Genomic DNA, 12,925 nt, shown 5'->3' with positions numbered 1-12,925 from the left:
CTTAAATCTGAAATAAGTTCTCATAATTCCTTTGTTACTGGCACATCTCAGTCCAAACAGAATGAAGTAATTGGCCTGCACCATGTATCTCTCTCAGCCCCTTGTTTCCTGGGTAATGAAGAGGTTGAGTGGCTTGGACGGAGGTGAGGAGCTTCCTTCCGAACTTCCTAGTCGTAGCCTCTTGACAGTTCAACATCCAAGCATGCTATCCCATGGATGTGAGGAATTGGTGACCACCTGGGGATTGTAACAAAGCCCCACCTCTCTTAGACACCAGAATCAGAAGGTACTCAAGTCCTCGTTATAACATGGCACAAGCTGGGCCTGTGGTGCTTGCCTATAATCCTGATACTCGGGAGGATGTTGAGTTCTAGACCAGCCTGAGCTACATAGTAAGACCCTGTCTTGGAAAAAAAAATACCTTATTAATTAAATAAAATGACATAGAACTTGTATGTCCTCTCTGCATACCCTCCTGTAGACTTTATATCGCCTCTAGATTAGTTTGACACACTAGAAGTACTGTAATTGTTCCATCAGATAATTTAGAGACTGATGGCGACGGAAAGTGTATGGCCAGTACGGGTACACTGGCTCCACCACCAGTGTTCTCAATCTGCCGTTGGTTTCATCTGAGGATGCAGTCTCAAGATGGAGGGGCAGGAGGAGGCTGAGTGGACTTGGCAGTGGGAACAGTAGAGAGAAAATAGAAGGTTGATTGCTTTACACTTTGAAAAATATTTACTTTGGATGATTTCATAGGGACATATATTTTAATGATCCACCACTCCTTCCCCTAGTTCCATTTTATGCTCAGATCCATTCAGCGGCTCCTCCCAACTTCATGCTCTTGTGTTTGTTTGTTGTTTGTTTGAAATAATCCACTAAGTCCACTCTGTGCTGCCCATGTGATCATAGGTTGGGAGGCCATCTGCTAGGATTACAGCCTCACAGAAAACTGACTCTCCCCCAGAAACCATCAGCTTGTCAGTTAAGGGTGGAGGATTGAGAATTTATTGGGAATGATCCTACACATTATCCTACATTCTGGCATTCTGGGATAATGTTCTTCCCAGAAGCCATACGATGCCAAAAAAAAAAAAAAAAAAAAAAAAAAAAAAAAAAAAAAAAAAAAAAGCCCAGTGCCAGATGAAGGATACCTCCATGGAGCTGTTGGTTGAAGTGCCTTGGTGATACCCCAGAACAATGCAGGCTAGTGCCATTTTCTCTTGGTTACTCACCTGAACTTGACGTTATGACCCTACTGCTGAAAATACCATGTCCTTTGGTCACAGGAAATGGGAAAATCAAGTTGGTACTATTCAGGAAGGTTCTTCCTGCTGGTTGGCTTTCATCAACTGTCTTACCCACCAATAAACTCTGTGAGCTACAGTGAGCAACCAGCATGGCAGAGTAGGCTCGTGGATGCCATAGAGGCAGGACTGTTTAGTGGGTAACTAAATCTTTTCTGATTAGATTTAAAGCTCACTCCACAGAAGGAAACACATGCCTGGTACTACAAATCTAGCCAAGAACCTAAGGGTAGCCTACTACTGCTGTTTTGGACCTAGTAGCACACTGCACTCTAAACTCTTACCTGTAGATTGGTACGGCTCTCAGACCTCATTGGAGAAGTATCTCCGTGTGGTAGATGGCAGCTAGTGCTGAAACTCACATCTGGTCAAGATGCAGAGAATAAATGTCTGCTGAGTGCTCTGATACAAATGGGACTTTTTTGTCACACTCCTGCCCGCCATGCTTAGGGGCCGTTGTAGGAAGGGGTCCCAGTGATTGTAAGAGTCAGAGATTGGGGGGAACCAGAGCAGAACAAGGTGTTCCAGAGAGAGAGAGTTTTGAAATGCATATCTCAGCTCTGCCCTCTTTTGTCACCTTCTGGACAAGAAAGAGTCCTATGCTCCGTGATCTCCCAACTTCTGCAGTCACCTGCACACGCTGGTCAACATTCCAGAATCTGTTGCACTTTTGTTTGTGAATCCCTAGCTCTGTGCAGTCTCTTTTCTGATTGAAACCCTTACTGTTCTATAGTCTGTGGGTGCGGGAGCTTCTGGGCAAATGATAGATAGCCAGCCACTCTTCGTTTTCAGGTGTCCTGCACCTGAATATTGCTTTCTTTTTCTTTCCAAGGAAATTCTAACCAGTGTCCTCTACTAACCAAACTGTGTGTACTCTGTTATAAAGAAACCCCAATTTTCCTGGAAGACCAGAAAGGATTCAACAGGGTAACCCCCCCCCCAAAAAAAAAACCAACAAAACCCAAACCATTTACCTCCCAGTATCCAGTATACTGGCATACCACACATGTTTTTTTGTGTGGTTCCTTTAGTGAGCTGATCCTGGAACGTGCAGGATGTATGAATGTCTGGTTTTTATTTCTTAATAGTTGACCTTTCTCTTGTGGTGGTAGCATGTCTGTGTGCTCCATCACCTGGGAAGAGGTGGAAGTTCATAGAGAATAAAGAGGTTAGTTCTAGGGGGCTGGAGAGATGGCTCAGAGGTAAAGAGCACTGGCTGCTCTTGTAGAGGTCCTGAGTTCAATTCCCAGCAACCACATGGTGGCTCACAACCATCGATAATGAGATCTGGTGCCCTCTTCTGGCCTGCGGGCATACATGCCGGCAAAACTGTATGCATAATAAATAAATCTTTATTTAAAAAAGAAAGTTCTGACTTAGGCAGATGGTGTGTTAATGGAATTAACAAAAATGTTCTTTGTGGCTTGAAAGTGTTGAGCTAAGCATTTGCACTTTCCAGAGTGGATTAACAATAGAGGGCAGAGCTGAGATAGGCATTGCAAACTTCAGTTGTTCTGACAAACCTTGATGATTGCCTGTGTACAGTAGAGTTCACATCTCAGCGAGAGTCCAGTAGATACCAGTTTCTTGCTATTCTAAGTATTCTGAAAAGCAGTGATTGTTTCATACAGGAAATTCTGCAGTAACATTGTTATGACATAAGGATATTTAAGACCCACTGAAATACCCTTTAATATATACAATCGGGTGAAGACTGTGGCCTTTAGCTCACCAAATAATTAGGCAAGAATTTTAAAGTCTCCCTCGTTTAGTTAATATGGATCTGCAAACATTTTAAGGGGAAATGGAATGATCTGAATTTGGCTTTATCACAATGGACCATATTCATTGACCACAAAATTTTAAACAGAAGTGGAGGGGGTGGGGGCTTCTGGTATTTACAGTTACGTGTGGAGGTTGCCTGTCTGGAGGCTCTCCGATGATTTGATTTATTTATTTTGTCCTTGGCAAGGAGGGACAAGCCCATGACTTGGCTGCCTTTCCTGGCTGGGAGGAACTGTATTTCTTGAATTCTGTAGTCTCCCGTCAGCCACATTGATCCTGGAATTCTCCCTCTCTGCTTAGGTATCTCCACACTTTCTTGGACAATTAAGTGGAAAGGATAGTGCTTCTTTCCCTCTGCTACCATTTTTACTGTACCCAATCTGTGGCTTTAGGAGCACCAAGTTTTAAGGGTAAGTCTCTGGGAATCACAGAGTCTCTGGAATGGGTACGGCCCTAAGAACCTGGAGCCCATAGGGAGGAAATGGGGTGGTTGGGGATGAAGAGCATCCATAGGGCAGAGAGTCCAAGACACTCGTGTGTAGCCTCACTGATGCTTGGGACCGAGAAGTAGCAAAATGCTTCATTCTTCGCTTGACTTGCAATAGTATGATGAGTCGGGAATCTTAGATCTATGTTGGGGGGGGGGGGAAAGTATGTGTGTGTGTGTGTGTGTATGTGTGTGTGTGTAATTTCCTTATTGTACAGTCTATAATAACACTAGGAAGAGAGCAAGTTAGTTAACACCTCATGTAACTTTGTAAAAACAATGTTTATTTTCTCAAGTTTGTTTGAGTTTTGGGGTTCCACTGCATTACCTTGAATCTCCCTTCCTCCCTCTCTTTCTCCTCTCTCTCCTCTCTCCCCTCTCTCTCTCTCTCTCTCTCTCTCTCTCTCTCTCTCTCTCTCCTTCCTCCCTTCCTTCCTTTCTGTTAACTTTAGTCCAGATTAGTCTATAATTTGCCTTCTCCTGCCTTTGCCTCCTGAGTGCTTGGATTACCCACATGGACCACCCAGCCTGGCTACTGAGTCTTTGCTGTTTGTTAAGTACTGCGATGTTAGACATCTGTAAAATGTAGATTGCGTAGGTACTTATTTCATGAGGTTGTCTCGTGAAACAGGCAGTTTCAAACACAGCATTTGATATAATTACAGAGAGCAAATATATGCTCAATAAATACACCTCCTGATGTTTCTCCTAGGAATATATATAGTATACACTGGATGACTTAGACAGTAAAAACAATAAACAAAATGTTTCTATAATGTGGGTATTATGGTAAAAATTTATCCACTGGCTTATCTAGACACTTATTAATTGAAAGGTCTGCCTGTAAAAGGCTAATGTGTATGCTGGTGAGGTAAGTGAGAATATTGACTTCCCTTCCCCGTTGCCAAGGAAGAACAAATGAAGATTTGTTTATAGGGTGTCTCCGGTGCCTACCCCTGTTCTCATAAAATGGTGTGTTGTGCTATCTTTCATATTGTAGTCGCTAACACCTATAACACTGGTCCATTTAATGATCCTGTAAGGCATATAAAGCAGAGAATGCTGTGTCCCACCCAACAGTGTTTCCCCCCAACCCCAGTTACTGAGTGCATGGGCATTCCATGCACCTCCAAGCCACCCAAGGCTTCAGTGCGGTTTTCACAATGCCGGATGATCTCATTTCTGTGTCTATTTTAAAATGCAGTGTGTTCGCATTCTGAAGGATAATAAGGCCAACAGGCCAGCAGAGAAGTGGGCAAGCCACGCAGGGAAGCATGGGCTTGCTCGTGGGACAGACGTAGGAGGAACTATAGGCAATGACCTTGATTTCCCAGGCAAGGCAGGCATGTAAGTAGAGGCTTGGCTGGTGTGGATACACAGGCTGTTACTAGTTGTCTGTTGTCGTGCTCTGGAGTGAGTAGGGCAGGACAGTGAGCTCAGACTGGGAAAGCCAATAACAGAAGTGGGTGGGCTCCGAGTTGTGACCTGGCTAGTTTAGGTGTGGAAGACAGCCCTGGCAGGCAAGTTCATTATGGTCTCTAGGAAACAGATTCCTCCAGGGAGGAACCAGTCCCACCAAGATCAAGGCCCTGTATACATATCTCGAAACACAGAAAATAAAAGACACAATAATTCATACAGTAACTTCACTTTCAACCTAGACAACCAAAGGTTTTGAACCATCATTTCGTTTTTGCATCCAGAGTTGGGACACGTGCTCCAACCTAGGAGGAGTCTAGTTCTAAGCCCCAATAGAGCATTCTCAACTCCTCACCTCATGGACCAGCATCCTCTCTGGCAGCCCCTTGAGTGACCTGTGGGCTTCATGGGGAACCGAATCCACTTCCTTTTTTCTCCCAGAATGCTCCATCTCTTCATTTCTGTCCCTGGTGATGGTAGAGTTTTCTACCTGTCTGTTCATGCTAGGGCCTATATAATCTATCACCTGTGACCTTTCCCCATCTTATCAGTGTGCCTTGACATGTGTGAGCCTTTTCGTTAGCTCTGTGATTTCCTCTGACTCCATATCTGCCAAGATTCCTGTCCATGAGACTCAACCTATCAAATCTTCATGTCCTTCAAACTGGTACTTTTTAAAAAGATTTGTTTCTTTTCTTTTACGCATATGTGTGTTTTGCCTACATGTGTGTCTGTATGCCACATGTGTGTCTGGTTCCCTTGACGGCCAGACGGTCTTGGATTCCCTAGAACTGGAGTTACAGACAGCTGTGAGCCGCCATGTAGGTGACAGTTAATTGAACCAGGGTGTTCTGGAAGAGCAGATGGGGCTCTTATCCACTGAGACATCTCTTTTCAGGCCCCTCTCCAATGTTCATCTTTTAATGTCAGTGCCTACCACATATCTCCCTTTTTAAAAGTCTGAAGTAACTTCCCGGTGATTTCAGGCTCAAGTTCAAAGTCAGGCATGGCTCACAAGGCTCTTCACTATCAATCTCTTTGCTAACTTCAGAGGTAGCCCCTTACTTGAGGGGCAGCTGATCATGGTGGACCCTGGCTAGCTCTTAGTTCTCAGATAGCTGTCACCTGGCTCCCATACCAATGAGAGTCCATTGCCCCTGAAGCCAAGGGTGTGTATCTTCTTTCCAGGGAAGCCATTCTCAACATTTCTAACTCTTAATCAAGTATTTTGTCCCACACACTTCCTTGATGTTTTTATGCTATTTAATACTATACTATCATAGGAAGGAGCTCACAGTATCTTAACTACTTTTTTTTCTGTAGCCGTTCTCCCATCTTATTCTTTATTTGTATAGCTCTGTTGAGTGTTTGCACTCTAGTGGGCATGTGGCAAGTGTAGGGGGAATAACCTGCCCCTCAGAATCACAGAGTTGGAATCAAAGTAGCCAGACGAAGGCATGCTAGTGCCAGATTGAAAGAGAAATCTATCTGATGCAAGGTTCTAAATAGCAGGAACCATAGCAGAAAACAAAATAAAACAAAACAGGTAAAGGTCCAGAAGTGGCATTTGGGTTGGACCTTGAAGGGCTGGGGTGGCTCATTGAGATGGGAAAACAGTAACATGGAGAAGGCTGGAGATTTGATGGATAAAAAGTGTGATTGCTGTGTCCTGGGTTCTTTTCCCGTTGCCATGATACAATACCCTGTCCAAAGAAGCTTAAGGGAGAAATGGTTTATTGTGACTCACAATTCAAGAGACAGTTCGTCATGAAGGGGAAGTGAATGCAGTAAGATGCCAAAGCAGATGGTCAACAGCATCCACAGTCAAGAAACAGAAAGCTTGGCAGGGCAGGAGTGGCACATGCCTTTAATCCCAGCACTTGGGAGGCAGAGGCAGGAGGATCTGAGTTTGAGGCCAGCCAGGTCTATTAGAGTGAGTTCCAGGACAACCAGAGCTACACAGGTAAACCCTGTCTCAAAAAAAAAAAATGATATTTTTTAAAGAAAGGAAAATAAAAGAAAGAAGGGAAGGAAGGAGGAAGGGAGAGAGGGAATGGAGAATAAGAGGAAGGAAGGAAGGAAGGAAGGAAGGAAGGAAGGAAGGAAGGAAGGAAGGAAGAAAGAAAGGAAGGAAGGAAGAAAAAGAAGCAGCAAGTACTACTCAGTTCTCTACTTACCTTGACCAGAATCCCAGCCAGGAAATGGTCCCACCCACAGTGGGCGGGTCTTCCCCCCCCCCTCCTTAGTTACTGTAAGCAAGATAATCACCTCCAGGCCCTTCTGTCTGGTGATTCTAGATTCTGCCAAGTTGACGTTAACACAGTTAACCATCATAATGTGGGAAATGCCGTGAGTGCTAACGGTGGAATGTTCCCTGGAGCAGCCTCAGTTAGGTGATCTTGTGTTTCTCAGACTTCCACGTGGCTCGGGGGAGCAGAGAGCAGACACAACTGTCTGCATTTCTGGAAGTTCATTGTGTTCACTGAGGAAAAATAGTTACTGCCCCGTGAACCGAGAGCTGGCAGCCACACCGCTCCCTTTATTGCCCGAGTGAGATGTGGGTTTTTACATGGCAATCCTCTTCCAGTTAGATGTATCATATTCTTACTGGAATTTGAGACAGTTTCAAAACTTCCCTGCCAGGAGTTTATTATATTACTAGGTTTTTGTACATTTTCTTATGACTGAGAGCCAAAGAAACGTGAAACTCTTCAGGGCCCCAGAGAGCCAACCTATCTTGTATCCATCAAGCACACTTTAGAGTCTTGCTTGTCCTGTAACAAAGTTTAGCTATACCATCACCCTTGGGCGTCTCACTCAGGACCTGGTGGGACTGGTAAAATATTGAGAAACTGAGCCGCGCTATACCTCAAGGAAAAGTACATTCCTGGTAGGTGAGTAATAAGCAGAGGCTTCTGGTTTTGGTGATATTGATATGAAGATTGATTAAGCTTATTCTTGTACAGGCTGGAAGAGCACATTAGGCAGTTAGCGAGTTACTAGCCTCTGAAATAAAGCAGCATTGAGAGAGATGGAGGCCCAGAGCAGACCAGAGCCCCTTTGCTTCCATTGTCTTTGTATGCCATTAAGTGTCATTAAAACACTTAGAAAATCCATGGCACAGCATTGTAGAAAGCCAGAATAAAAGCTGCAGCTATCTGACCTCCCCCCCCCCCCCCCCGCTCTGTTGTTTCAATCAAATGCCACTGTTCAGTTTGCTGAGAATGCAGCAGTTTTCATCCCATGCTCAACCACCCCAGATTTCGGCTGACACCCTTGCTTGTAACACTCTAAATAAAAGCATGCTTAATGGTGGTAGACAGCTATGCTCAGGTTGAGGCATGCATCTCTGAGCCTGGAGGGATTGATTATGCTTCCATGTGTGTTTACTGAGGAAGCAAGTCTGTGTTTAGAGGCTGTGCTTGTTCATTACGAAGCTAGTTCATCTTCAATGTTCCACTCAGGTAAGTGGTCATAGCCATTAATGTCCAACCCCCTTTATGGCTGACAAAAACCGCACTTAGCATCAAGGACAACATTCGACTAGTCTAACTGCTACAGGGATTGCTTGCTTGGTGGGTCATCAGGACATCTCCGCGATCACAGAGAATTCTAGAAGCAGAGCTGGAAACCTGTACAGACTCATTGAAGTCCTCTCTCTCTTTCCTTATAATCGAGACCACTGTTCTCTCTCTCTCTTGTCGCTTTGTCTTCTTGTCCCATCTAGGAAGAACGTTGGTGAAAAGCACAGAAACCAGTGACATTCGTGGCTGTGGAATTTTCCATGGAGCAAGCAGAGCATGGGAACTGACTGGGACATCTCTTGCCCCTGGCGAGCCCGCCAAGCTCCCAAGCGCCTTTGGGGCCCAGGGTGAAACCGTGCATCAGGTGCTTGCCGAGGACCCTTGGAGGGGCTGGAGGGGGCTGGGAAGATGGGGGCGAACATGGAGCAAATGTTTCACAACCTGAACCTCAGAACTGTGACCCTCCAAGGAGAGCGCTACTTGAAGAAAAGAAAAAAAAAATGTTGAATGGCTTCTCAGGGATTTTGTTTTCCGTGTACACATAAGCCATAGTTCCAGTCCGGGTGACAGTATTTTCGAACACTCAGATTTCAGTTCTGTTCAATGTGAAGGAGGGATCGACTGACGTTCATTGCTGTTCCGTCACGAGTGTAAAATATGTATATGTTAATCTTTATTTTTATAATATGCAAATGCATTTAAATTTATACAGTTTGGACGCCTCTAGCATTAGTTAACACTGGGTGCAATATTCTGCATGAGAACTGTGCCAAGATGGGGCTGAGGTCTTCTTTTAGAGTTAGACTTTTTGTTCTCTCATCAATCACCCTTTAGCCAGAACGGGAAAGCTACCCTCTTCCGGTTAGTTCATTGATGGATTGATTCAGTGTTGCTTCCTAGAGCTCTCTAGTGATCCCCAGGCACATCTAGCCCACTGAGACAGAAGTCCCTCCCATCTTTTTCATCACACGCCAATACCTGTTCGTCAGTGGGCGTGGTAGTAAAGATGCTTAATTTTCTCTCCCTACTCATGCCCACTGCTGAGGCAGAGGGAGGCATTCCTAGGGGCCAAATGGGGTGGAGGATCCATGAAAACCTGACTCTTGGAACAATTTGAGATAATCTGAGGTCAGTTCTCAATCTCGCAACGATTCTACTGATCGGCACCCTTCCCCGCCCCCACCTCCCCACCCTCTCACCCCCGCCAGAACAGTGTGCATGATTTAGCCAGAGCCTTGTGTGAGGCCACCTCTGCCCGTGGACCTCCCAGTAGGAGCATGCTTTCACAGAACCCCGTCTCTCATTGGCTGTTTATTCATTCAGAGCCACGTGGAGGACATCCGCTGCCAAGATCTAGTAAAGCCCTTGTTTTGAAGTCTCCGGGAGGTAAACACTTAAAAACAAACCCCACGAATCACTCTCTCGTGTCCTCCTACTTGGGGCCAAACAGCATATGCTACAGTAGCGACACCACATTCTCTGAATAAGGTTTCTGTTTACATCTGCATCCTCCGTGTGTTGACAGGAAGCATGTAAAACCAACTTCCCTGCAAGTCAGCTGGTCGTACTCTCTCCCTTGTTTATAAAGTATCACCTCTTGGAATGCCATAGCACACGCAGTCACCACGAATCTTTAAGGGAAGTGCAAGCAGGCGGCTACACTGTGAGAAATTACCAACCAGTTTGTGTAGAATCTGTCCCGTTGATTTCCCCGCTCCCAGAGTCCGTTCCACAAAGGCGATTTCTTGGAAATCAGAATTGAATGGGAATCCTCTCTTTTTGTGTTTTGAATACTTGACTATGACAAGTCTAGTTTAAGATTTCCTTTTTCATTTAGAACACAGTCGCAGGACGAATCAGAATTTGGTTGTTTTTTTTTTTGTCACAGTTCTCATGTGTGTGTGTGTGTGTGTGTGTGTGTGTGTGTGCGCGCGCGCGCGTAAACCGAAGAGTTATCATTCTGTTGCTTTACGGACCACAGAATTATTTGGGCGATAGATTCGTTTGTTTTTGTTTTTGTAATTGGCACCAGTCAGTTCTGAAACCATCAAATCAAGAAACTTTGACCAGTCTTATAATGTCACGTATGACTTTGGGTTTACTCCCCAGAGGGCCATGTTAAATAAAACTAAGGTGTCTTGGGGGAGCCCACCCTGCAATTGGTTGTTGTTTTCATAAACACAGATGCCCATGTTCTGAATATCTGTTGTTTTTTTTTTTTTGACAAATGATGTTTTGTGTTGTCATCTGAACCCTAGAGAAGCGGTGTAGATGAGGGAACCTTGGTTGTCACGCGTGTGTGGCCAGGGTGGACATGGTCAGAGGGTCATGTGCCTGAAAAAGCTCCAGCAAAGCCTGAGAACTACCCTCAGTGTGTGGGGGGAGGGTTGGAGAAACAGAAACCACTCCACGAAGAGGAATTCCAGGAAATTCTGTTTCCTCGTTTCAACACCTGGGAAGACTCAGCGGCCAGCAGCTGAGGGGCCTTTCACTAAGCACAAGAGGCATGGTTCTACCCAAGGAGCCCCTTGCCTGTCAAATGCTCTCCAAGTTTGTTATGGTTTCTATTCCTACAACTATAGTGGTAGCAAAACCACTTCCCGGGATTGTAAAAGTGCTGCCAGAATAAATGTTTTCCCCCTTCTAAGGAAAAAATAAAACAAAACAAAACAAAAAAAACCCAGACAGTGCTCATATTTGACATGTGCACTGGACTCTTTTGAATGAATAAAGAGGAAGGGCTTGATGTGATTCCAATGGAGTGTGTCTTTTCATGCTGAAGTCTGTGAATTGTGGTTGTGGTTTCCCTGTTCATTGTCCTGACAGGGCAGAAATTTAAAAAAAAAAATCAATAAAAATACAATGAAATGTTAAAGCCATGGCAGCTCCAGAGTTTATTTCTGGGTTGGGTTGGTGTTTGTTTCAATTTTATTGGTTAAAGGAAATAACAACTTTCTATTCTATTGTGAACTCCAATTTGAGCGATGGGGAGCGGGGCTGGCTGGTTTTTTTTTTTTTTTTTTTTTTTTTTGTTTGGGGCTTGGATTCCCAGAGGTAAAAAACTGAAAGAGCCACTATTTTCAATTTGTTGCATTCCGTTTATTGATTTAGGAATGTGTGTGGGCATGTGCTTGCCACAGCACACATGAGGAAGTCAACGGGAAACTGGAGGGTTGGCTTACTCCGTCTACCATCTAGGTCGCAGAGATCAAACTCAGGTGGGCAACCTCGGTGTCGGGTTCCTTTGCCCACCAAGCCTTCCCTCTGGTGCAAGAGTCCCTTAAAACTCTGCCTCTGGAACATTGGCTCTGTCTTTTGGGACTGGAGCCTGCTTCCAGAACCTTGCACCCACCAGGCAAGTGCTTTGCTACTCAGCCACATCCCAAGCCCAGTACCATCTGTCCGTTAAGTCAGATTCTTTTATGCCGTGAATTGTTATGCTTCTAAACTGGAGCTTATTGACGTGAGATTGGTTCGAAAGTTCCCATTCCCCAATCTTCCTTTTTAGGGCTCCTCACAGGAAGCATAGCTTGTAAATACTATCTAGGAGCACCCTGGAAGGCTGGAATTACAGGTCCCTTAGGGCCTGTCCAGAAGCAGCATCCCCGTTTGTTTGCTTGCTTGTTTTAAAGTATATAAAAGATTTGGAAAGAAAAATGCATGAAAATTAGACAAGTCCCAAGCTGCGTGCACAGCCATAGGCACAGGACCAGCTCAGACCAGAATGCTGAAAAAAAGTTCTGAGATTTTCTAAAAACCTCCAAAAAGGAAGCTGAGGCTATTGGGTGCTCTGGTTTAAATATTACCTCTCTAGTGAAATATTTGAAACCACCTGAGGTGGAAACAAGAGGTCTGCTTCCAGTAGAATGGCTCGCCCTTACAGCTGAGTTCAGGTAAGTTCTGACAGCCATCCCTACCACTGCCCACCTGCTTCTGCTTGCGAGAGCAGAGTTTGAACATATGTCAACACTTGTGCCTGGATTTTATCAAGACACTTTGAGTTCTTTAAGCTTGCTCAGCAAGTCACACACCAAAGGAGGTGTGTCGGTGGTAACAATGAGAAATGCGTTAGTCCTCACAGTTATCAGTCCCTCCAGGGGTTGTTTCCTAATCTCAGCAATAGCTTTCTGAAGTAGGCACCAACTTCACAGGACTCCAAATCCATACTACCTATCACATGCAAGGAGACAATGTCTGCTGAATCCCAGTGCCAAGGGTCCCTGTGCCCATTCCTGCTGATGTCACCCAGTGTGGTAGGGATGAGGGAATCTATTGTGTGGGAAGAGACTGTGTGTGTGTGTGTGTGTGTGTGTGTGTGTGTGTGTGTGTGGCTGGGGTGGAAGTGGGGGTTTTGAAATTATCTGGGTTAGTATGAGAAACTGCACCTGCTAATAGAA

General features: G+C 44.9%; 1 protein-coding gene across 3 annotated transcripts in view; it reads left to right on the top strand.

Annotated features, from left to right (window-relative positions):
* Mfhas1 (multifunctional ROCO family signaling regulator 1) overlaps positions 1–11,403 on the top strand; it is a 90,149-nt gene extending 78,746 nt beyond the window's left edge. For 2 of the 3 annotated variants that reach the window (XR_005284978.2, XM_038325285.2), the window contains 2 exons: positions 3,399–3,508; positions 8,732–11,403. Coding sequence is in view for 2 of the 3 variants with exons in the window: in XM_038325285.2 (XP_038181213.1) it covers positions 3,399–3,506 (108 nt within the window). In the remaining variant the exon portion in view is untranslated. The remainder of the gene's footprint in view (positions 1–3,398; positions 3,509–8,731) is intronic. The other variant, XM_038325286.2, reaches the window with a different exon arrangement.
* Positions 11,404–12,925: the final 1,522 nt, after the last annotated feature.

Source organism: Arvicola amphibius, chromosome 4 (genome assembly GCF_903992535.2).
Source record: "Arvicola amphibius chromosome 4, mArvAmp1.2, whole genome shotgun sequence".
NCBI classification, from domain to species: domain Eukaryota; kingdom Metazoa; phylum Chordata; class Mammalia; order Rodentia; family Cricetidae; genus Arvicola; species Arvicola amphibius.
The sequence above is the reverse complement of the archived record's forward strand: the minus strand, read 5'-3'. Positions and strand labels throughout refer to the sequence as shown.